General features: G+C 39.4%; 1 protein-coding gene across 1 annotated transcript; it reads left to right on the forward strand.

Moving 5' to 3' along the window:
* The first annotated feature begins 638 nt into the window (after positions 1–638).
* On the forward strand, positions 639–11,198 carry guca1g (guanylate cyclase activator 1g). Its single transcript, XM_060922842.1, has 4 exons — positions 639–839; positions 8,582–8,731; positions 9,321–9,426; positions 11,077–11,198. Exons 1-4 carry the CDS (start codon positions 639–641, stop codon positions 11,196–11,198), a joined length of 579 nt encoding a protein of 192 aa, XP_060778825.1.
* Positions 11,199–25,100: the final 13,902 nt, after the last annotated feature.

Below are 25,100 nucleotides of genomic sequence, written 5' to 3' on the forward strand. Positions count from 1 at the left end.
GCCGGCCACTGGGCTCAAACCCAGGACCTCCTTGCTGTGAGGCGACAGTGCTAACCACTACATCACCGTGCCACCCCTTGGATATCGATATTGTAGCAAATCATGATTACAATCACCTGTAGACATCACCTGTTTCAAATCACATCATTATTTAATTGTTTTACCTCATTACTAGCCCTAAGTTGCCCCTGTACCAACTTTTTTGGAATGTGTTGCAGCCCTGAAACAAAGGAATGGATGTGTATTAACAAATGAAATGAAGTTGACCAACAAAACATGAAATATCTTGGGTTCATTCTGTCTGCAAAGAAATACAAGTCAAAGCAAACTTAGAAGTCACTGCTTTCTTTTTTATGCCTTTTTCTGATTTGAAGTTGTAGTACATCCCTTCATATAATGGACCCTCTACCATGAAAGTTGGGGATTAAGCAGAGACCATTGAAAGATGATTGGATTGGAGTCTCTGTCTAAAAATACTGAGCGCTCAAGAGTTAATCCACTAACAGCACTGAAGAGGCTCACTTCAAGACAATGGCTCAAGTGTCATGGATCATCATGGACCACTGAAATACAAGTGAACATTTTTATACGAGATATTTGACCTCCATAAATCCACAGCTGTGTTACAGAATACAGTAATGGGACAATCACAGAGCACAGAGAACTCGGAAATAGCTCTCTCCCAGATTCAGGCGATGTACAAGAAGTTTGCGAGTGAGTGTCCAAGTGGAACCTTGCATCTGCATGAATTTAAACGAATCTTCGGGTTCACCTGTGACTCATCCGTCGAAGAACTGGCCTACATGGAAAATTTGTTTCGATCATTCGATACTAATCATGTAAGTATCATGACAGTGCAGGTAAATATGATCTGATTCACAGGACTGTTTGTTTGATCTGATGTGCTGTGAAGCCACTTCAACCAGCATGATTATTTCTGGATTATTATATTAAGCATATCAGATGCTCATTGGCCGTGCTGTGAAAATTGTGTATAGAGAGCGTGCACGTGACGTCACAAGGTCACGTGATACTCGTTATCCGTCATTTTGGACGGCATGGCCGCGCATAGAACTTAGACGAACCCGTTCTAATTATCAAGTGTGTGGGAGTAGATCTTTCGAGAATGGTTATATCTTGTTCAGCATTTGGTTGTACCAATAGACAGGGCCAAAAGGAGGGCCTGTCATTTTATAGATTCCCCGCAGACGAGGAGAGACGCGCAAAATGGGTGTCCGCTGTGCGAAGAGAAAACTGGAACCCCAGTTCTACCAGCCGAATTTGTAGTGAACACTTCATATCAGATTGGTGTAATCTTCTAATTCAATACTCCTAGTACATCTGTTAAGTTGATTTTCGGATTGAATGGTAACTGCATGCTTAGAAACTAGACAGTCTCTAACGTTTAAAATGGCTATGCCTAGCCCTACTACCCTGGCCTAGTCTATGACAATGTTTTATCTTTTTGGCTCATATATGCCTTTGAAAGGCCAATCCATAGTAGGGATGGCGAAAACTAAAAAAAATCTTGACCGACCACTGAGCCTCATTAGCCGGTTAAAGTCGGTTAAAGGCGTCACGCAGTGGCGATAAAAGTCGCATTATTCTGGACCAGAATGCTTTCAAGATTCAAAATAAATTGACCGTCGATTTTTCAAAAGCTTCCCACGGTTGTAATCGGTCCTTATTTGGTCATGCCCATCACTTGAAATTTCCCGCGTTTGCAGCGCCCCCTCTCGGTCAATGGAACAGCTGCGTGACGTCATACCAGTAACCACTCGGTGCAGTTGCAATGGCGGGCACACCAGAAAATAGGAGCGATGCTGAGGAAATTAGCTTTGATTTTACCGATACAGAAGAAGAAAATGGCCCACAAGTAGAGATTTTGACAGCTGAATGTCCTGGTGGTATTCAGCCTTACAGATTTGAACCTGAGCGCTCATCTTCAGAAGAAAATGAGGACAGTTCTGACGACGACAGAAACGAAGACGAGAATAAAGAAGACCGGCGACTTGAAGACTTGTTTTGGTTGGTTTCTCTGACTAAATCACTACTTGTGTGTATTTTTAAAGACCATTTTCACTTGAATTAGAATGTTGTGTGATTAATCTATGATTATGTGTAATACTGATAGCTGTAGGGGCTGAAAGTATAGCTAGAAAGACTGAATTCTAGCAACCTGACAGCTTGCGATCTCGCGAAATGCAGTGGGCCTTCTGATACAGTAGACCCCTTGATATTCCAGTTTTCATCATTTTCCTTTTATTGCGGTTGATTTTAACTTGATATTCAGTATGTTATAGGCTGGGAGTATTGAGCTTTGTATTGTATTGTTTAGTAAACGTACAATCGTCAGTAATAAGTGATAATTATTAGTTAAAGGCAGCTCTGTGGCATAAATCTTTCAATTAATCTTCTGTCATCCATTTGCTAAAATTATGTGCCACATATGTTATCAAGACAACACTTCATGTGACAAAGAAAGATATGACAAATACATAAATGTATGAAAATCATTTTGTACAATTAATGATTGATACATAGAAACACTTAAAACGTGTTTTTTAAAAAATATTTTTTTTCTATCAATACCTAGCCATGACCTTGAAATCAGATCCATTGATAACAACAGTCACAAATAGTGTTCAGTGTTCGTTGTTATAGCCAAACACAATACACTGATTAGGCATTTTGTATCACAGAATATTAATACATCATTTCATAGTGTTTTGAGTGTTCAAAACTATCCACAAACTGAATAAATCCACAAAATCCGCAATGTAAACAACTCTGGTAAACGCACGCTATAGAGAAAACATGGCGACAGGCCGGCATCACCCAAGGGAGGTTACTGGTATGACGTCACACATAAGTTGACCTAGTTAACGGCTGGCTGCCTAAATTTGGCTGTGCGCGTCAACTTTAAATGCTTGTAGCGGGCGCATTGTGACACTGAGATCGCGGGAAACCGAGGCGCTTGAATAACCCACCAAACCTGACATTTTGACACATGATATAGCCTGATTGCTGAAATTACCGCACAACGCCTTTAACCTATGAGTTTAAACGGGGATGCAAACGGCGGATGCGCCTTCCACGGCTGAATCGCACAGACCCGATTTTTTTTTTTTTTTAGGGGGGGCATTGGAGTGTCTGAATAATTTCATCAGAGTAAATTCTGTATTAAAATTACTAAATGAGCAAATGCCGTTACAGTCCATGAAACATAGGAAGTATAAGTATGAGAAGAAAACAGTAATTCAGAAAGCTGCGCACATTTGCGCAGCTTCCGCGCACATGTGCGCAGCTTCCTGATTTTCTGTTTTTCAGACAAAAACATACATATTTACAACCCTGTCATTATCTGGAACTGAGTTTAGATTTCGAACATTCTTAAGATAAAACGTCCTGCATAGTCTCTTTATGATAAACGTCTTAATGCCATTTACCCGTGAGGTTATCAAGTAGACATTCTTCTTCGGAACCTTCCAGATGTATAGTTGAGAGACCCATCCCACAACAAAATATTTATAAGCTTCCAGGCTCTTATAAGCTTTGAGGGCTTTGCCAGTGTAACACGATTCACAATTAATGAGAAAATTGTAAATGTCGTGGTAGGCCAGATCGGGCAAATCGCCGGCACCGCAGCTCCGAATTTCCCTGAACAAGGATTGCGGCAAGTTGTACGGATCTGCAATCCCCAACCTGGAACGCTTTTCCACGTAACGCTGCGTCACGTCACCTTCAAGATGCTGAACAAACTTAGACAAGTAATCGCGCGATGTAGATGGGGTATTTTCCGAATTTTCTTGGGGATTACTGCCTGGATCCATTACGCTCATGCAAGGTAAACTATCCTGATGCCGTCCAATGTGGGCGGAGTACACACGTGCGGGTCATGTGACTGCACATCCTCTATACAGACGCTCATTTAAGTTTCCAAATCTGTCATTGCTTAACTCTTGGATATTTTCTATTGCACATACTATCATTGAAAAGCTTATAATCTCTGCTTTCCAAAGAAATGTTTGTTGTTAAGATCTGCTCAGTACTTTGGGAGTAACGGCAGGTTGAAGTTGGTACAAAAGAGTCAAAACTCTGCTCGGGTGACATTGGGAAACTGCTGGTGCTTTTTGAGTCGCGGGAAAGCACTCAGGCTCTCTCGCTCTCTCTCTCTCTTCTGATCGGTTTCCAACTGGATTACTCATGAATATCAATCAGATAACTTTTATAGGGATGTTCTCACTCTCACTGTTTCTCATGAAGTATTCGGCAAAATTTTCCGTCAGCTAGTTTTGACGTTATGGTTCATGGGGAACTCGGAAGTGAGTTGAGTTTTCATAGCTTTACCTACTTATTTTTTCAAATCAAACTGATTCATGTAAATAAATAACTATTTTAGAATATAACTGTAGTTGTTTTGATGAAAAATATTGAGATCATAGTGGTCAGAGTGAGATTTAAAAAAAAATGGAAGTCAGAAATGCGAATGTCAATTTCCAATCCAATTAATTGGAATTGTTTACTGGATGTGGATCACACAGCTTTTTCGAGGTTCGCCTTGAAAGCTGTGAATATTAATTGAAAGAATCATTTATATTCTTTCATGTAGACACTCATAGGTCCTACTTTTGAGAAATACAAAGGCCTACAGAGCACAAAGAGGGTATTAGAAATAAACTTTTAGTACTTTTTTTTATTTTGATAGAGAATGGTAGATGTGAATGATATTCAGTGCTTATTTATGCATATTTCATAATTAACAGTGATTTCTCCTTCTTTGTGATGCATACTGTAAATGAGTTAAGATCAGCTTTATATTGCACAAATAAAGCTGTTTGGTGAAACTTTGAAAAAGAGAGTGTACTGATTTAACGGTTTAAAAACATAATTAGCATAATTAATGCAAATTAAATAGCAATTTGCATAATGGGTTTTTACTAATTTTTCAAACTTTGTATTCAGTATACAACCATCTATGTGCCTGCCAATGTCCATGTAAATATCTTGAAAAATAGAAAAGTTATCAAGAAAAAAACATTTGATCTCATTGGTTAATGAGGCCCATTTTGGACCATATGATCCTCATACAGAATATTACAGCAGTTTTGTAAAAATTAAGCCATTTTTTTCAATCTTTGATTTGTAATATCAGAAGAGCGGATAAACATATTTTAATTCTGTAAAAGTATATTGTTTAGCATTCAATTCTGCATTCAATGAGACAGGGGCGCAGATAGGATTTTTGAACTGGGGGGGACTGAGCTGCCAGCAAATGATTCCATTTTGTGTAAATGCATATATATATATATTATATATATATATATATATATATATATATATATATATATATATATATATATTATATATATATATATATATATATATATATATATATATATATATATATATACACACACACACACACATATACATTATATATATATATATATATATATATATATATATATATATATATATATACACACATTAGAATTGTGAGTTTTCTAACTGAATGAACATTGGTAGACAAAGGCCTACATGGTCAACACTAGCCATACATGATCAAATTGTTATTTGTCTGGTATGTTAATCACGCTCCAAAACTTCATGTCTTCTACATGTTTTATTTAAACATTTGCTGATCTCAGCAGGATGAAGAATCTCATCACAAAAACTTTAACTGTAACTTCTAACAAAAAGGGAATGTCCAAAAATTAATAACAAAAAAAAATTGAAATGATTCACACTCGTGCCTTCAGGTAAGTGCAAATGCCTTCTTATTATTGTCAGACTAGCTACTCAACATTATAAAGAGAATATCTGCCACATCTGGGAAAGTTAACAGGCAATATGATACTTACATTGCTCAGTTTTTGAAAAAAACACTGTAATTGTTTTTTGTTTTTTCATTGTTGACCCCACCAGGGATTGCCTGCAGGCCAGGAGGACAATGTTAACATCTTAAATCTTATAATTTCAGTTAACAGTTGCTGCTTACTAACATTATACATAAAACATTACTAACATTATACATAAAAATAACAACATTAAAAGATATTCACTTATAGCCTAGAATGCTGTTATTTTACATTTAGCCTACTTCAGGTAAGTCCAAATTCCTTCTTATTATTATCAGACTAGCTACTCAACATTACAAAACAAGTATTTGTCACATCTGGGAAAGGCAACAGGAACAGGCATAGGATATTTACATCTTTTGGTTTTTGAAACAAACGCTGTGATTTTTTCCCCTCTTCTCTGGCTTAATGTGGCAGAAAGATCACCAGCTGTCATTAGACAGTTGTTTATGATCACTATGGTTACCGCGACAGGCAAAGTCCCCAGCTCCCCTTAGGACCCCGGGGTCGAGATGGTGCTTACATTTACATTGGAAGTTGGAACTTGGAGCTCCGAACAACATAACCTCAGAACTGAGCACTTCCCAGTTTAAAACCATGGAATTTGAAAAAATGGACAGTTAATGAAATGAAATGAAAACCCCAATGTTTATGCTGGTAGATTTCAATCCTTTTCCGACTTCAAACTTCCAACTTACGAGTACAACCGAACGCACCATTAGTCGCAGCAGAAACTCTTTCCCAACTCTGCAAGGATCTGCTCCAGCCTTTCCCCTTCTTGAATCGGTGTAATGTGGATTGATCACAGACAAGGCTACTGCTGCTGCCATTTCAACTTTGTGCTGCAGTGTAAGTTAGCCTAACTAACGGAACATTAATCCTCACTTTTTCTACCTATGTTTGGCGTAGGGACGGTGGGTGGGGGGGACAGATAGGGGTCACTATAAATCTGGGGGGGGGGGGCATGTCCCCCTCGTCCCCAGTGTCATCTGCGCCCTTGCAATGAGAGCAGTTTCAAGCAATTTGGATTTAATTTGCATTTTCACCTGATATGTCTAATTATATCACAGTGCGATTGAATTCTCGTTCCTGATTGGACAGAAGGTGTTGATTAATTCCTTGGAACGACCGGTCTGACGGTAGTTCCGGCTGTAATGAGCTTATTCTCATATATCTTCAAATATACAGATTTAAATAAGTGTAAATAAATTTGGTTGAAGTTGTCTCTAAGATATTTATTTAGATTTTTTTTTTGGAAGTAAAAATATTACATTAGGTTTTGCAAGACAGGAACGTCTTCAGGACAGAGGGCTGTTTTTTCCAATTTGAAGTTTCTTGGTGTTATCACAAGCAGCACTTCACAGGTCAGGGAATAATATGAGAGATAATATCATCTTCACACCATGCTAGGCCACCTCAAATTTTCTTGAATGACTTGGACTTGATTCGGACTTGAACACTGGGGACTCGAGCCTGGACTCGGACTCGAGGTTTAGGCTACATCCACACGACAACGGCAACGAGATTTTTTTTTTAAATATCGCGTCCACATGGGCAACGGATCAGTAAAATTTCAGGTACATATGGCAACGCAGTGCTTGCTGAAAACGATGCAATACACATGCCACACCTCTACGTGCGCTGTAAGACGGTCCCAGCGGAGACACCAGAACAATAGAAGAAGTAGACGCATGCGCATAAACCCCTTCTTCTGTAGCATTAGCCACATAAAGTTTTGATTATTAATCAGTAGCGTAAAACGAAAGACGCGGAAAGAAGAATGAATGGGGGTAGATGGAAGCCGGTACGCCAACATTCTGATATCCTCCAGAATTCTTTAATGGTCCGGAATAAATTGAATGCTACATGTTGATGGATTACTTTGTTCTTCTACGCCCTTTTGAGGAATGTATTGTCGGACTTAAACCAACATCTGAAGAGGTGAGATCGCTCCTTTTTTTCCCCCTATTTTTGCTGGAGGGATTGTTTTTGTTTTTGGAAAGCAGTGAAAATATTTTGTAAGCGCGTTTCATGAACCAAGTTATAGGATTTGTTGACAACTCGGATCGAGTTCGTTACACTTCTACCCGGTGTGAAGCACTGACAGTCATGTGGTTGTGACATCATCATAAACAAATCCGTTCTACTCATCCAGACGACTTCACAACGGCGCCGTTGCCAGATTTTTCCACTCTGGAACCCGTTCTCAAAAGATTTCGTTTTGGGGCACCCAAAACGCCGGTGCCGTGTGGACGCCAGGCCGAAACGATAAACAATTTTATCAGATTCACCTGAATCCATTGCCATGTGGACAGGGCCTTAGTGACTCAACTACAACACTGTCTCCATCGCTATTGAACTCACAGAAATGGGGCTTTATAAGTCTATTATCATCATAATCCATCACCAACAGGATCTAGCATGTCTCACAGATGTTCCACAACATTTAGTGTAACTATAAAATGATAAAAAAAGAATAATACAAGTTTAATATGAATTATTAATTAAAAATGTGTAATCATTAGCAAATCACTATGGCATCAGAGCAATAAAACAATTTGAGACATGCTGTTATAGGAAAATAACACGTGTAACAACTTTAACTCCATTGCACCTTTGATCAATTTTCATAACACCACTTAAACACATGACTTAAACAAACGAATACAAATTTTGGTCTCAGACTAATATTTGACCCATTGTGCACACGGATTTTTCAGGACAACATCATGGATTTCATGGAGTATGTGGCTGCACTGCATCTGGTCCTTCGAGGTAAGCTTGAGGAGAAACTGAAGTGGTCTTTCAAAGTTTACGACAAGGATGGAAATGGACGACTGGACAGACAGGAGGTGACACACTTAATTAAGGTAATTCTATCAAAATACCAAAAAGTATCGATCAGAAGGGCACTCAGTGGAGTGCATACCTCCGCCAAGACACGTATTAGAATATCCTGGATCCACATACATATCCGGGTTTGCATCAAAATCCAATAGTGAAAAAGATAACATACAGAACTAGAACTGAACCTCCACCAAGCCACATGTTATCAGCATCATAAACAAGTTGCTTGAACCTAGGATAATACTAAAGCTGTGCACCAAATTTCATCCGAATCCGTTCACTACGTTTTGAGTTACGTTGGGAACAGACCAAACAATCCTGGATCCACATACATATTCAGATTCACATCCAAATCTAATCAATTGTTTCTTGGCCCCTGGTCCACCTTTCCTCAAAATTTCATCAAAAATCATTCACTACTTTTTGAGTTACGTTGGGAAAGGACAAACAAACAAATGGAGGTGAAAACATACCATAACCTCCTCCAACACAGTTGGTGGATATAAAAATACAATCCTATTAACCAGAATGGCATTTAAATGAATTTTGTAATTTTATTCATTACAGCATGGATATGTTTAACTATATTGGTCACAATACTTCTGTCTTTAGATAATCTACAAATTGAGAAGGTATGAGAACCTTTCAGACTCTGAAGAACTCAATCCAGATCAGATAAGTGACAGGATCTTTGAGCTTGTGGATCTAAATCATGATGGTAAGTTCCCAAAACAAGTAGCAAATGGTTCCTTGCCATTATCTGCTTGATGCATCTCTCAGAGATGAATGAATGAATGAATTAATCAATGGATCTCTCTTGGTCGGCTCCATCTCATACTAAATTGGAGAAACAAGAAGCGGCTTCAACCACAGATCGTCATGCAACTCTGTCCTTGGCAGTGTTACACAATTCATGCTCATTGAGTTTAATTTCTTGATTTACATGCTTGGCAATATACTGTAGATAGCTGGATTTGTGCCACCCTCTGCTTTGCTAACCATGTTGTGGAACATACTGTACAGGCAACATTGCTGTATTAGGTCTTTCTCCTGCTTTCTCATAGAATGTCCAAAGAAAGACAGCTGGAGTTGTATGACAGTGTTGATTAGGCGCATTGTTTGTGTTTGCTTATATATTTGTTGGCTTGATACATGATAGCTAGCTAGCTAGATAAATAAATAAATGAGACCGTCAATGATGGCGTAGCTCAGTCCGACCCCATCTAGTCCAGAAGGAACAATCTAAAGTGGGCCACCTTGCGCAATAAATGTTGTAAGCTATATACACTATAGAATACAGATCATTTCATCGAATGACCATTTCATCTAATACCTTTTTGTCCAATTGTTAAGACATTTCGTCTAAAGCCTTTTCATATGCACTATCAATTATTTTATATTTCAGGTATTCATTTGTTAGAAAACGAAGAATTCCCAATAAAATTTGACTGAAGTGGAAAACATTTTTGTAAAGCAAATGCTGTAAGATTTAATATGATCCAGATGGCTTCAAAAATGAATAACTTGGCCAACGGAACTCACAGTGAAGCCAAATTTTAAAATAATTGATTGTGCATATGAAAAAGGCTTTGGATGAAATGTCTTAACTACTGGACAAAACTTCTCAACTATTGGATGAAATGGCATTGGACGAAATGGTCATTGGATGAAGTGTTCTGATCCCACACTATATACAAGCTATATATAGAAGCTATATACACCCTAGGAATAGTGACCTATTTGTCAGAAAGAATAAAAAATGACGAGGAATTGACCAAGAACAAGCGATTTTTGTTGAACTGCTCATTAAGGCTTAATTAGTCCACTATTAACTTTCATTAATAATTGTAAGTAAGCAAATCTGGGTAGAAGTTATATGTACCCTAGGTACCCCTACCTTCATGCTAGAAAGAATCAAAATCAGTGAAGAACTGAGAGAAAAGAAGCGATTTGTGTGGAAACTGCTCGTTAGGGATTAATTACTCCATATCTTCATTATTAATTGCAATTATGTAAATTTGTGTAGAAGGTATATACACCCCAGGCAGACCTACCTTCCTGCCAAAAAGAATAAAAATTGGTGAAGAACTGAGAGAGAAGAAGCGATTTTCGTGAAATGAGGAGGACGTCGGATGAACGACAGACAACACACGATGGCATAGACTCATCACCTGTTAGTCGGCTGAGTTAATAAATAAGGGACAATCCAGTCTAAAAATCAAAATACAGAATTATAAAGTGTGTATTCTTAGAACTAGTGTAATTAGTAGTACAGTAGTAGTGAATTCATAACGTAGTGTATTCATACAGTATGTATGTATCATATTTGTGCTCAGAGGTGTTTTTTTATTTTATTTTTATTTTGTAGATCAGATTTCATTGGAGGAGTTTATGGAGAGTGCTCAGAAAGACACATGGGTGATGGAGCAACTTCGGCTCGACCTACAGCCCGCTCGCTGGTTCAGCAAACACCAGAATAAAAATTCATGAAGCCTACCAAAGAAAGAGAAACTTTGGCTTAAAGAAAAGTGGAAGCTTCCTAAAAGCAATTTTCTTTACCAATGTGTGTAACCATGGAAGGTTCTTTATAACTCATAAAGTTTGAAGAAATATTATATATATATATATATATATATATATACACACTATATATATATATATATATATATATATATATATATATATATATATATACACACACACACACACACACACACACACAGTCTACTAAACTATGTCTTTATAGGCTGATCAAGGGAGATTATCAGTGGTCTTGTATGTCTTCCATTTTCTAATAATTCCTCCCACAGTTGATTTCTTCACACCAAGCTGCTTACCTATTGCAGATTCAGTCTTCCCAGCCTGGTGCAGGTCTACAATTTTGTTTCTGGTGTCCTTTGACAGCTCTTTGGTCTTGGCCATAGTGGAGTTTGGAGTGTGACTGTTTGAGGTTGTGGACAGGTGTCTTTTATACTGATAAGTTCAAACAGGCCCTGTGATGACCTGGCAACTTGTCCAGGGTGTACCCTGCCTTTCGCCCGTAGTCAGCTGGGATAGGCTCCAGCTTGCCTGTGACCCTGTAGAAGGATAAAGCGGCTAGAGATAATGAGAGGAGATGAGAAGTTCAAACAGGTGCCATTAATACAGGTAACGAGTGGAGGACAGAGAAGCCTCTTAAAGAAGAAGTTACAGGTCTGTGAGAGCCAGAAATCTTGCTTGTTTGTAGGTGACCAAATACTTATTTTACCAAGGAATTTACCAATTAATTCATTAAAAATCCTACAATGTGAGTTCCTAGATTTTTTACCCCCCATTCTGTCTCTCATAGTTGAAGTGTACCCGTTCAAAAGTTTGGGGTCACCCAGACAATTTTGTGTTTTCCATGAAAAGTCACACTTTTATTTACCACCATAAGTTGTAAAATGAATAGAAAATATAGTCAAGACATTTTTCTGGCCATTTTGAGCATTTAATCGACCCCACAAATGTGATGCTCCAGAAACTCAATCTGCTCAAAGGAAGGTCAGTTTTATAGCTTCTCTAAAGAGCTAAACTGTTTTCAGCTGTGCTAACATGATTGTACAAGGGTTTTCTAATCATCCATTAGCCTTCTGAGGCAATGAGCAAACACATTGTACCATTAGAACACTGGACTGATAGTTGCTGGAAATGGGCCTCTATACACCTATGTAGATATTGCACCAAAAACCAGACATTTAGTTGAATTTAGCTAGAATAGTCATTTACCACATTAGCAATGTATAGAGTGGATTTCTGATTAGTTTAAAGTGATCTTCATTGAAAAGAACAGTGCTTTTCTTTCAAAAATAAGGAAATTTCAAAGTGACCCCAAACTTTTGAACAGTAGTGTGTATATATATATATATATATATATATATATATATATATATATATATATATATATATATATATATATATATATACACATACACCAATCAGCCATAACAATAAACCAGCTGACAGGTGAAGAAAATAGCATTGATTATCTTGTTACTGTGACACCTGTCAAAGACTGGGATACTGCATATTAACCAGTAAGTGAACACTCAGTTCTTGAAGTTGATGTGATGGAGGCAGGAAAAACGCTGTACTGGGAAACCTTGGGTTCTGGATGTTACTTTGACACATAGCAACTCCCTAAACATTGTCGCAGATCATGTACACCACTTCATGGCAATGGCATTCTTTAATAGCAATGGCCTCTTTGGGCAAGATAATACAACTTACCACACTGAAAAATTGTTTGGGAATGGTTTGAGGAGCTTGACAAAAAGTTCAGTGTGGCCTCGGAATGCCACAGATCTCAATCCGATTTAGCATCTGTCAGATGAACAAATAAAGTCCGATCCATGGAGGCCTCACTTTGCAAATTACAGGACTTAAAGCTAGACAGGTTTCAATTTCATAAAATCTAGGGATTCCCTAGCAATCAATGTGCATAAAATCGCCCGCTTCGCACAGTCAAGCAGACAGAGGAAGTCCGTGTGTGCATGTGCAGGTTTACCTTTTTCTTCTTCTTTTGGGTTTTACGGCAGCTGGCATCCACAGTGTTGCATTACTGCCATCTACAGGTTTACCTTTGACCGTGCACTGACAGTTCCATCATTCTGTCACTAAACGAACAGCTGATCACACCAAGGTGCTCACTGACCGCCGATATTTATTAGTCCTGCATTTCCTTTCCTTCGTATATAACATAACGTCTTTTCTTCTCACTTTCTGTTACTGTAGTCAGCCTTTCACATTTCATTTGCACACTCACGTCCTCTATTTTTCTCTCCTGTTTCAAATTTGTATCCCACAATGCCTTGCGGCAGCACGGTGGTGTAGTGGTTAGCGCTGTCGCCTCACAGCAAGAAGGTCCTGGGTTTGAGCCCCGGGGTCGGCGAGGGCCTTTCTGTGTGGAGTTTGCATGTTCTCCCCGTGTCCGCGTGGGTTTCCTCCGGGTGCTCCGGTTTCCCCCACAGTCCAAAGACATGCAGGTTAGGTTAACTGGTGACTCTAAATTGAGCGTAGGTGTGAATGTGAGTGTGAATGGTTGTCTGTGTCTATGTGTCAGCCCTGTGATGACCTGGCGACTTGTCCAGGGTGTACCCCGCCTTTCGCCCGTAGTCAGCTGGGATAGGCTCCAGCTTGCCTGCGACCCTGTAGAACAGGATAAAGCGGCTAGAGATAATGAGATGAGATGAGATGAGACAATGCCTTGCATGGACAGGGAAAGCCCACCATGTGATGCATGATGTAGTATCTTGAATTGGGTCATGGTGAAGCAGGAAAAAATAGCTGAGAATTTAAGGCCACGTGGCCCTAAATTCGTTAATTGTTCGATTGAAAAATCGAATAAAATTGGAAGTCTGATTCAAATTCAGTAGGTTTCGGTCCACTAAATAAAAATAATTTGGTTGTTCTTTTTATGACCTACACTTGAAAAATCTGAAAGGCAGTCTACCTTGAAAGGATCTGCTGCTAATGACTTCATGCCAGATATCACAGCACACCTTCAGATGCCTCGATGGGTCAGAACTGTTTTGGTGGCACAAGGGGGCACAATTTTAGGCAGGTAATGTTAATGTTATGGCTGATCGGTTTTATGTGTGTGTCAAAGAAAAAATGTGTTTGCCTAACAACATATTTAACAATAAAATATAGCAAATAATTGATAATTACTCAAATATATAAAAGGAGTGAATTGATGACTTGAAAATAAACTTAAAAAAATGCATACAAACACAAACACATTTGTACAATTAAACACTGAGGACAATGTCAAATCTGTGACTATAATAGCAAAACAAGAATTTTGAAATGAATGATTTTTCAGTGTCTTCTAATTCATTTTTGTACATGGACCATTCTATAAATTTGGGTACATTTTCAAGTGTTGACTCTGTTAGTCATCGTCAACTCTGTTATCGTTAAACTGGGCAATCCATTAACAGAATTGACAGTAACAGAGTTGACATTTTCCACCATTTTGTGTCTTAACTCCACGTGCTAACCTCAAGCTAGCGACCACGTGACATGCATAAAAACAGAGTTTTATGGATTTTAATCATATTATTGTTTTTTTAAAAAAAAACAAGCGAGAGATTCAATGCAATATCACAATAACAGATTTGACGAATAATTAATCTACTGTTGGTGTATCCTCAACATTTTGTTCAAATTAATGAACCAAGAAACATAACATGCCTCACTGCCTTTCTGAAGTTTCCCGCCAGAGGAAGTGACATCACTTGGTGCAGGTGTCATGCGTATTATTAAAAGTATTTGAGGATTTTATATGGTTTTATAACAGACTTAACAGAGTTGACAAGAACATTGGGACAGCTAAAACATATATTTTATTATTACTGAAATTTCACATAATATAGAAAATAGACTTTCTATGCAATTGATTTTATAACTTTTAATAGAATAAGCGCCAAAAAACCAGACTGTTAGACTGAATCACTTCATGTTTATTCAGCCTGAATGCAAGAAACAGGAGTCGAAGACAGCCAATAATGTGTGTGTGTGTGTGTGGGGGGGGGGAGTCATTTAATTAATGTTTTATGGATAAATTGGGTCTAAAATGTATATCAAGCATTGCTATTGGTGAAAGTTTGTCAAAATTTGCATTATTGTTCAAATTTGATTCTATAAAGATTTCTCATCTCATTATCTCTAGCCGCTTTATCCTGTTCTACAGGGTCACAGGCAAGCTGGAGCCTATCCCAGCTGACTACGGGCGAAAGGCGGGGTACACCCTGGACAAGTCGCCAGGTCATCACAGGGCTGACACATAGACACAGACAACCATTCACACTCACATTCACACCTACGGTCAATTTAGAGTCACCAGTTAACCTAACCTGCATGTCTTTGGACTGTGGGGGAAACCGGAGCACCTGGAGGAAACCCACGCAGACAACATGCAAACTCCGCACAGAAAGGCCTTCGCCGGCCACGGGGCTCAAACCCAGACCTTCTTGCTGTGAGGTGACAGCGCTAACCACTACACCACCGTGCTGCCCATAAAGGTTTCTTTTATGGAAAATAACAAAAGGTTTATCTCAGAGAGGCGAAATGTACCCCAAATTCGAGAATGACCCACATGCAAATCAGACCGTACACTGAACACTATGCCTTCTTTGATTTATTTGTATGGTTATTGACAATTTTCTTTCTTGTTGAATGACATTTCAGTTATTTGTATTTCTGTATTTTTCACACTAGTCTTGATGGTGTTATACTCTTCCTCTTCTTCTGCACTTGGTGATATGTGGGATCCAAAGGCACGTTTTGTAAATATTGCTCTGAGATGAGACATGAACATACTGTTGAGGTTTTGTGAGTAGATTTATTTTTCCAGTAACCCAGTCATCATTATATAAAGAATTACAGCTTAGCACACCGATACATCCATCCATCCTTCCATTATCTATACCTCTTATCCAACGTGACAGAGGAGTTGGAGCCAATCCCAGCTGACTTTGAGCAAGAGGCAGCGTACACCCTGGGCAGGTCATCAATCTGTTACAGTCTACCAAATTTCAGTCCAATATGACTCACGGATCGTGCAAAACGGTTGTTCGAATTGAACTCCACCTCCCATAGGAGACTATGCTACATACTTCGGATATGCCCTTTGCAATCTTGTTCTTAACATGCTGGTTATGTTTTGAGTGAATCCATGCAACCAGTTTTGAGTTATAGCTATTTGCATAACCCCATTAGGGTCGATTGGCATGTGATAGCCATATTGTTCATATGCTAATTGATTTTTACTGAAGCTCATGTATAACAAAAAACTGAAAAGAAATGTCCTTGTATCTTTGTGCTTGGCTTCCAATAGGCCTAATGCGTGTCCATGTACGTTCAGTACAGCCCTACACCTGTGTGATTTGTATTACTTAAGGAGCTTAAAGGCTAAGAAAATTAACACTTGCAGTCAGTGATCAAGAGCAAGTAATCTCAAGTATCATAGAAGGTGCAGAAGCTAAACTATGAGCTTTACAATATGCTATAATATGTGTCGTAGAAGTCTATGTTTTGGCCACCAGCTTTTGATTAAAAGCTCGTGGTATATTTATATTTAGCTTGATGCAATATTTAGCTATATTTAGCTTTATTGCATCAAGCTACTATTTAGCTTGATGCAATAAAGGCAAAGTAATTCAACCCAGACCAAATAGGTGTAAAAATGTCATGGATTTCATGAAAAGGTTATAATTAATTTTCCACATTTCAACAAAGGGCGGCATGGTGGGGTAGTGGTTAGCGCTGTCGCCTCACAGCAAGAAGGTCCGGGTTCGAGCCCCGTGGCCGGCGAGGGCCTTTCTGTGTGGAGTTTGCATGTTCTCCCCGTGTTCGTGTGGGTTTCCTCCGGGTGCTCCGGTTTCCCCCACAGTCCAAAGACATGCAGGTTAGGTTAACTGGTGACTCTAAATTGACCGTAGGTGTGAATGTGAGTGTGAATGGTTGTCTGTGTCTATCAGTGCGTTTACATGCACATCCAAATCTAGCTACTGTCGGTAATCGAGCTAAGGGTCCCAGCAGGGGTGCCAGAGAAATCCAATCCTACATGCACACAAGGAAATCGAGCTATTGTGTGAGGTACATTGTGCACCTGAGCCACAGGTGGCGCTACACACCCCATCGTGTTGGTACACTTCCGGTTGTCGTCATGAAGAAGAGCTATTCAAGAGTATAAACAAAGTCATCAGTTCCGTGTTCACAAGAAGAACGACGACGAGGACAGCAACATCGATATATATATATATATATATATATATATATATCTCATCTCATTATCTCTAGCCGCTTTATCCTTCTACAGGGTCGCAGGCAAGCTGGAGCCTATCCCAGCTGACTACGGGCGAAAGGCGGGGTACACCCTGGACAAGTCGCCAGGTCATCACAGGGCTGACACATAGACACAGACAACCATTCACACTCACATTCACGGTCAATTTAGAGTCACCAGTTAACCTAACCTGCATGTCTTTGGACTGTGGGGGAAACCGGAGCACCCGGAGGAAACCCACGCGGACACGGGGAGAACATGCAAACTCCACACAGAAAGGCCCTCGCCGGCCCCGGGGCTCGAACCCAGGACCTTCTTGCTGTGAGGCGACAGCGCTAACCACTACACCACCGTGCCGCCCATATATATATATATATATATATATATTTTTTTTTTTTTTTTCAACTCCTTAAGCTGAATGAGCATGAACTCTATCTCCTCATTGCTCCAGAAGTGCACGTTTCTACTACTGTTGTCATGCCGACCGAGGCTGTTGTGTTTCCCGCTTGTGGTCCCGTCACTCGTCACTTCCAGAAGGGGCAGTGCTGAAGTAAGCAGCTCGACTACGTAGCTCGATAGGGTTTACATGCACTAAGTAGCTCGGCTACAATCGCATAATCTAGGTTCCGTAGCTCGATTACGAGAAATCCAGTTCGGTTCGATTTCAGCCGAGCTAAGGTGTTTCCATGGCATTTAGAACTTCGATTTCAGTCGAGCTACGGCAGAAATTTGATTTTCTGTATGTGCATGTAAACGCACTGTATGTGTCAGCCCTGTGATGACCTGGCGACTTGTCCAGGGTGTACCCCGCCTTTCGCCCGTGGTCAGCTGGGATAGGCTCCAGCTTGCCTGCGACCATGTAGAAGGATAAAGCGGCTAGAGATAATGAGATGAGATGAGATGACATTTCAACAAATTACTATTACCTCATTAATACTTTTATCAATAAAACCTTTGTTGGATTGCATGCAGTGGCTTGCATAAGTAATCACCCTCCCTAGAACTTCCACAGTTTGTTGTGTTACAACCTGGAACTGAAATTACTACATTAGTAAAAAGATAACAATAAAAGCATTACATTTTACAACCACAATTCCAAAAAAGGTCGGGGTGCTGTGTAAAACATAAATAAAAACAGAATGTGAAGATTTGTGAATCATGGAAACCCTATATTTCATTGAAAATCGTACAAAGATCACAGGCATCCAGTGTCAGTTTCCAGCCTTGTCTCTTGCATACAGAGATTTCTCCAGATTCTCTGAATCTTTTATTGATATTATGTACCATAGATTATGTGATCCCCAAATCTTTGCAATTTTACATTGAGGAATGTTATTCTTAAATTGTTGCACTGTTTGCCCATGCAGTCTTTCACAGAGCAGTGAACCCGCCCCATCTTTACTTCTGAGAGACTCTGCCTCACTGGGATGCTCTTTTTATACTCAATCATGTTACTGACCTGTTGCCAATTAAGCAAATTAGCTTGTTTTAGCATTACACAACTTTTTCAGTCTTTTGTTACTCTGTGCCAATTTTTTTTAAATGTGTTGCTGACATCAAATTCAAAATGAGCATATATTTAAAAAAAAAAAACAATAAAATTTCTCACTTTCAACATTTGATACATTGTACACGGTGGTGTAGTGGTTAGCGCTGTCGCCTCACAGCAAGAAGGTCCGGGTTCGAGCCCCGTGGCCGGCGAGGGCCTTTCTGTGCGGAGTTTGCATGTTCTCCCCGTGTCCGCGTGGGTTTCCTCCGGGTGCTCCGTTTTCCCCCACAGTCCAAAGACATGCAGGTTAGGTTAACTGGTGACTCTAAATTGACCGTAGGTGTGAATGTGAGTGTGAATGGTTGTCTGTGTCTATGTGTCAGCCCTGTGATGACCTGGCGACTTGTCCAGGGTGTACCCCATCTTTCGCCCGTAGTCAGCTGGGATAGGCTCCAGCTTGCCTGCGACCCTGTAGAACAGGATAAAGCGGCTAGAGATAATGAGATGAAGATTTGCAAATTATCGCAGTCTGCTTTTATTTACAGTTTACACAGCATCCCAACTTTTTCGGAATTGGGGTTGTAATTAATGATTATCTACGTGTTCAACCTTGTTGCTGCAAAACGTCTAAATTATTTACGACACACCTATTTTCCATCAGAAGTCCCATAATCAGTAGAATGTAGCCTGTTTATCTCTCTGTGTGCAATTAAATATTCATATGAGCTCATTTCCACTTCATCCATCCATTTCAATTCGGGGGGGGGGGATAAATACTTATACCCGATCATTTCATCCAGGTCTACAGTCCTGGTAAGACTTTTTATCATGACAGTTCACAATTAGTTTCACTTGTATGAGGTTATGTAGATGTCATGTAGCCTTATAAACCTTATTGTGCATTGAATTACACCTTAACGAGTTCTACAAGCCCAGATATCTTCTCTAATCTAATCATCAAAATATAAACTACTGTAATTTTGACATTTTTAGCTGTGAGGTACTGACGGCTCTTGCTGCTCAATAAGTGCTGTCTTTCCGAGTGTGAATCACTCATTAACATTAAAAAAATAATGGGAGGAGGGATTTTTAAAAAAAAAACTGGAATAGTTTGGCTTCATTTGTTTCCTTAGATTGATGTCCCACTGCACATTAATGCAAAATGCTTCTGACTGATCACATTTATTCAGGAAGCGTTTCGATCATGATGGGTGTGGTTTCTTCTAGCATGACTCCGCCTCCATGCACAGGACAGTGAATGATGTGATGAGGATAGAAATGTTGCAAATCATATGCTATGGCCTTCACGGTGACCACGTTTCAGCCCAAATGCACCCTTATAGGAGATTTTGGAACGATGTGCGAGACATTAAGAGCACTCTTCCTGACCATTATCAAAACGATCAACTGTATTTTGGGAATATGTTTAGGAAGAATTGTGTTCTTCCCACCTGTACACTTCCAGAGATATGGAGAGTCAGTAGAAGCTGGTCTGGTGGCTTGTGGTGGCCTAATATCTTACCAATTACACATAGTACACATTACATTGGTTTGTCCTTTAAATCGTTAGCCACCTTTTTATTTCTTTTTGGTGGAACACTGCCATCTAGTGAGCATTCTCAATCACTACTCATGGTTGTGACCACCCCCATTCATTGCACATACTGTAAGAAATCCATTTCCCAGCATTCCTTTGAGACTACAGATACTGTTGTCATCTGTGAGCATGCTCTCTTAAATTGATGTCTGATCTGCCTAGACGAGCTTCTGAAAAGACCATAGGTGGTGTTTCAGCTGCTCTTCATCCAGAACGAGTCATGACTCTAAGAGAGGATACGTAGATGGGGATTGTGCAGGTGAGATGCATACAAACATCATTGTCTGTGCTGTGTGTGTGTGTGTGTGTGCATGCATGTATGTGCATGTTTCACTTATAGTGTGCATTTCTGTATCAATATTTTATTTATATATCACGATAAATGCACAACGCATGTATTACTGAATAATGTTCATGCACACTACACTTCTACACACACACACACACACACACACACACACACACGTTTTTCATTTACCAGATCAAGCCCTTATCTGTCATTGCTTTGCACAAATCCTCCTACTCTTTCATTTAAACGTGTAAATTGGGTTTCTGGCCTAGTGCCCAGATGTTTACTTCTTTTAAAGTACTTTAATTTCTATGAAGATCTCCTGCTCCGTTAGTACAGAACAGCAAAGTAGGAAATGTAACACTTAATTTGCAGTAAATAGGCTAAAACCAATACACAGTACCTGAAAAGCCTGTTTGGACGTTTCGATCATTATAATTTATATTTTGCAATGGTAGTACGAAGTATAGACTAACTCACACACTCTTAAAAGATCTAGAAATAATCTAACTAAAATGGTGCTGTTAAATTGTGGTAAATAAGACAGCCTGTAGTTCAAATGACCAGGAAGGGTGTGAGTTCAAATCCTGCAACCTGCCGCTGCACCTTTACACGGGTTAACTTGCATATAAATTATAACAATAATATAAATAATTTTGCAAGCATCACAATTTCATTCCATTTCTATTTTGTGTAGATTCATGATATATAATCCCAATTTCAGTTCTAGGCTTTATTCAACACTACAAAATACAGAAAAATGCAAGGGGTGTGAATACTTATGCAAAACACCGTATGCATATTTTGATTTGATTTATTCTGCCTCAATCGTGCACCGTGTTGCCTCATTCATTTTGTCCATGTAGATGTTTGTTGATTAGATTTGCAAATCTCTAGATTTTGCTTAGAAATCAATTTCTTGTAAATATTCATTAATTTTTAATTAAACAGGAAGTTTCCTGAAAGCCCCCTGCTTCCTGTGAAGTGAAATGAAATGCTATGGCAAAAAAATAAATAAATAAATTCACCTTCTGACCTGCTGTAACTGACCTGCTCCATCTGCTAAAATTATATATGCTGCATAGGTTCCCTTTAAAAAAAAAAAAAGACAAAGTTAGGCAGTTCTGTTTCATTTGGGGGAGGAGCTAATTTCTGGGCCAGAAAAAAATGCAAACAGAAGTCTGAAATGGTGGATTTTATGAGATCCCTCATAAGCCAGTATTGCGAATTGTAATTTTTCTAAGGAATCTTTACAGGTAGATGAATATTGTAGGTCCAGAAATACATTTAAAAATGCAAACTGTATCTTTAATATTGTGGATATTCAGCTCCCAACCCAATAGAGCTCTTTATGTTCTGAACTATACTATCTCTTACCATAGCGCTGTTGAATTCTCGATTCTGATTGGTCAGAATCAGAGGGGAACCATCAGGGCTTTCTAGGTCTTCAGAGAAGGCCCAAACATATCAGCATTTCAAATGTTATATTTAATTTCTTTCAAAATATATTATAGGGCGGCACGGTGGTGTAGTGGTTAGCGCTGTCGCCTCACAGCAAGAAGGTCCTGGGTTCAAGCCCCGGGGCCGGCGAGGGCCTTTCTGTGCGGAGTTTGCATGTTCTCCCCGTGTCCGCGTGGGTTTCCTCCGGGTGCTCCGGTTTCCCCCACAGTCCAAAGACATGCAGGTTAGGTTAACTGGTGACTCTAAATTGACCGTAGGTGTGAATGTGAGTGTGAATGGTTGTCTGTGTCTATGTGTCAGCCCTGTGATGACCTGGCGACTTGTCCAGGGTGTACCCCGCCTTTCGCCCGTAGTCAGCTGGGATAGGCTCCAGCTTGCCTGCGACCCTGTAGAAGGATAAAGCGGCTAGAGATAATGAGATGAGATATATTATAATTATTCTCTTCTAATTCTAATTCGGCCTCATTTTCCATCAAATTTGCTTCAGAAATGAAAGGGTTACTGTCCTGAAAACATTAAAATAGTTATCCAGTGAGACTGTTTTGTTTGTTGTCTCGAGGCTGAGAAGAGTTTAGAGCTGCTCACTCATTGGTTAGGACTTCATTGCCCGAACAGAAAGCCAAAGCAGTGTCTGTTTATGTAGGAAGTGACAGATGAATTAACCAATCAGATTTTGATTTATAGTGAGAGGGACCAAAAATTGATTGTCCAAGGAATTCTTGAAGGCCACCGTAAGCTTAACTACGAGCCAGCACCATCAGTGAAGTAACCTTCCAATCGGTGTAGCGTTCATCAGTAGTGTTAGCGAATGCTAATAAAGCGGTCAAGCCAGTGCTATTGAGAGCAAGTAGTACAGACTAACGACTGAGAAACTAAGATCTCTGTCTCCAGAATCTTCTTCCAGGCTGCACGCTCACTACAGTATTTTTCACTCAGACTTAAGTATTCATTCCCCTGTGTAATTTACTCAGTTACTTTTAAAATCAACATTGACAATTACACACAACAGCGCAACCTGGCAGCCTGCCACTAATCCCTTACAAAATCCTTTGCCCTGTTGCTTTTTTGGTGGGTCTGGCTAAGGTTTGGCTGAGCTCAAGCCCCAATTCTAATAGTACTGGTCCGCCACTGGTCAGAATGGTAGTAGTTCTGGCTGCAAGGCAAATCATGGGTTTATTACCTCCGCCAAGGAGGTTATGTTTTCGGTAGCGTTGGTTTGTTTGTTGGTTGGTTTGTCTGTTAGCAACATTACGGAAAAAGTTATGAAAGGATTGCTCTGAAATTTTTTCCAGAGGTGTGACTGGGCACAAATCCATTAAATTTTGGCGGTGATCCGGATCACCTTCTGGATCCCGGATTTTTTTAAAGGATTCTTGGCGGAGGTCTGCGCTCTCCGAGTGCTTTTCTAGTTATGTTATAGTTTCCAGAGTAACAGCCCATTCATGGGGACTTGTATGGCAGACATTCCATATAATCTCAAAAAAGCCTAATAATAAATGGATAATAATTTTAAAAAAATGGCTTGGGAAGTAGGTTTTCCACCAGTGGAAAGTCTTCAGGAAAGGAGAGTTTGGACTTCCTGGATATTCTGCAACACACCATGCTGTGATTTCTTTCTAATTAAATAAGAAAAAAGACAGAGGCTGATGAGGGAACAACTGTTTGTAGCTGCTATGATGAATTTTATCATGAACTCAATTGCCTCATGGACATTCCACAGCATTAAATGTAACTCTAAATGGTTAAAAATATCATGTTTGTCTTAGATAATAAATAAAGAATTGCATTAGTTGACAAATTGCTGGGGTGTATAAGAAATATAACAACATGGTGTGCTGTTATTCAAACTTTGGTGTGCTAATGATAACTCCGTTTTATCACATCACCGTGGTGTTGATTATTAGCTCATCTGGCCAACAGGCGATGAGTTTATGCCATTACGTGTTGTCCATCAGGCGGCGTCCACATTTCATGAATTCTGTCTCAATTATTCACCAAGTATATGCGGTGCATATAGCTTCTACCCAAATTTGCATAATTGCAATTAATAATGAAGATATGGAGTAATTAATCAATCCTTAACGAACAGTTTCCACACAAATCGCTTCTTCTCCCTCAATTCTTCACTGATTTTGATTCTTTCTGGCATAATGGTAGGGGGACCTAGGGTGCATAAAACTGCTACCCAGATTTGCTTCAGTACAATTATTAATGAAGTTAATAGTGGACTATTTAAGCCTTCCTAGGGTGTATATACTGTAGCTTAGAGAGAGAGAGAGAGAGAGAGAGAGAGAGCTTGTCTACTAGTGCATCTCAAAAAATTAGAATACCATGAAAAAGTTCCTTTTTTTCATAATTTAATTCAAAAAGGTAAACTTTCATATATTCTATATTCATTACATGTAAAGTGAAATATTTAAAGCCTTTTTTGTTTTAACTTTGATGATTATGGCTTATAGCCCATGAAAATCAGAAATCCAGTATCTCAAATTATTAGAATATTGCCTAAGATCAATCAAAAAAAGGATTTACAATACAGAAATGTCCAACTTCTGAAAAGTATATTAATTTATACACTCAATACTTGGTTGGGGCTCCTTTACCATGAATTATTGCATCAATGCGGTGTGGCATGGAGGTGATCAGTCTGTGGCACTGCTGAGGTGTTATTGAAGCCCAGGTTGCTTTGATAGTGGCCTTCAGCGTATCTGTATTTTTGGGTCGGGTGTTTCTCATCTTCCTCTTGA

Source organism: Neoarius graeffei, chromosome 6 (genome assembly GCF_027579695.1).
Source record: "Neoarius graeffei isolate fNeoGra1 chromosome 6, fNeoGra1.pri, whole genome shotgun sequence".
NCBI lineage: Eukaryota > Metazoa > Chordata > Actinopteri > Siluriformes > Ariidae > Neoarius > Neoarius graeffei.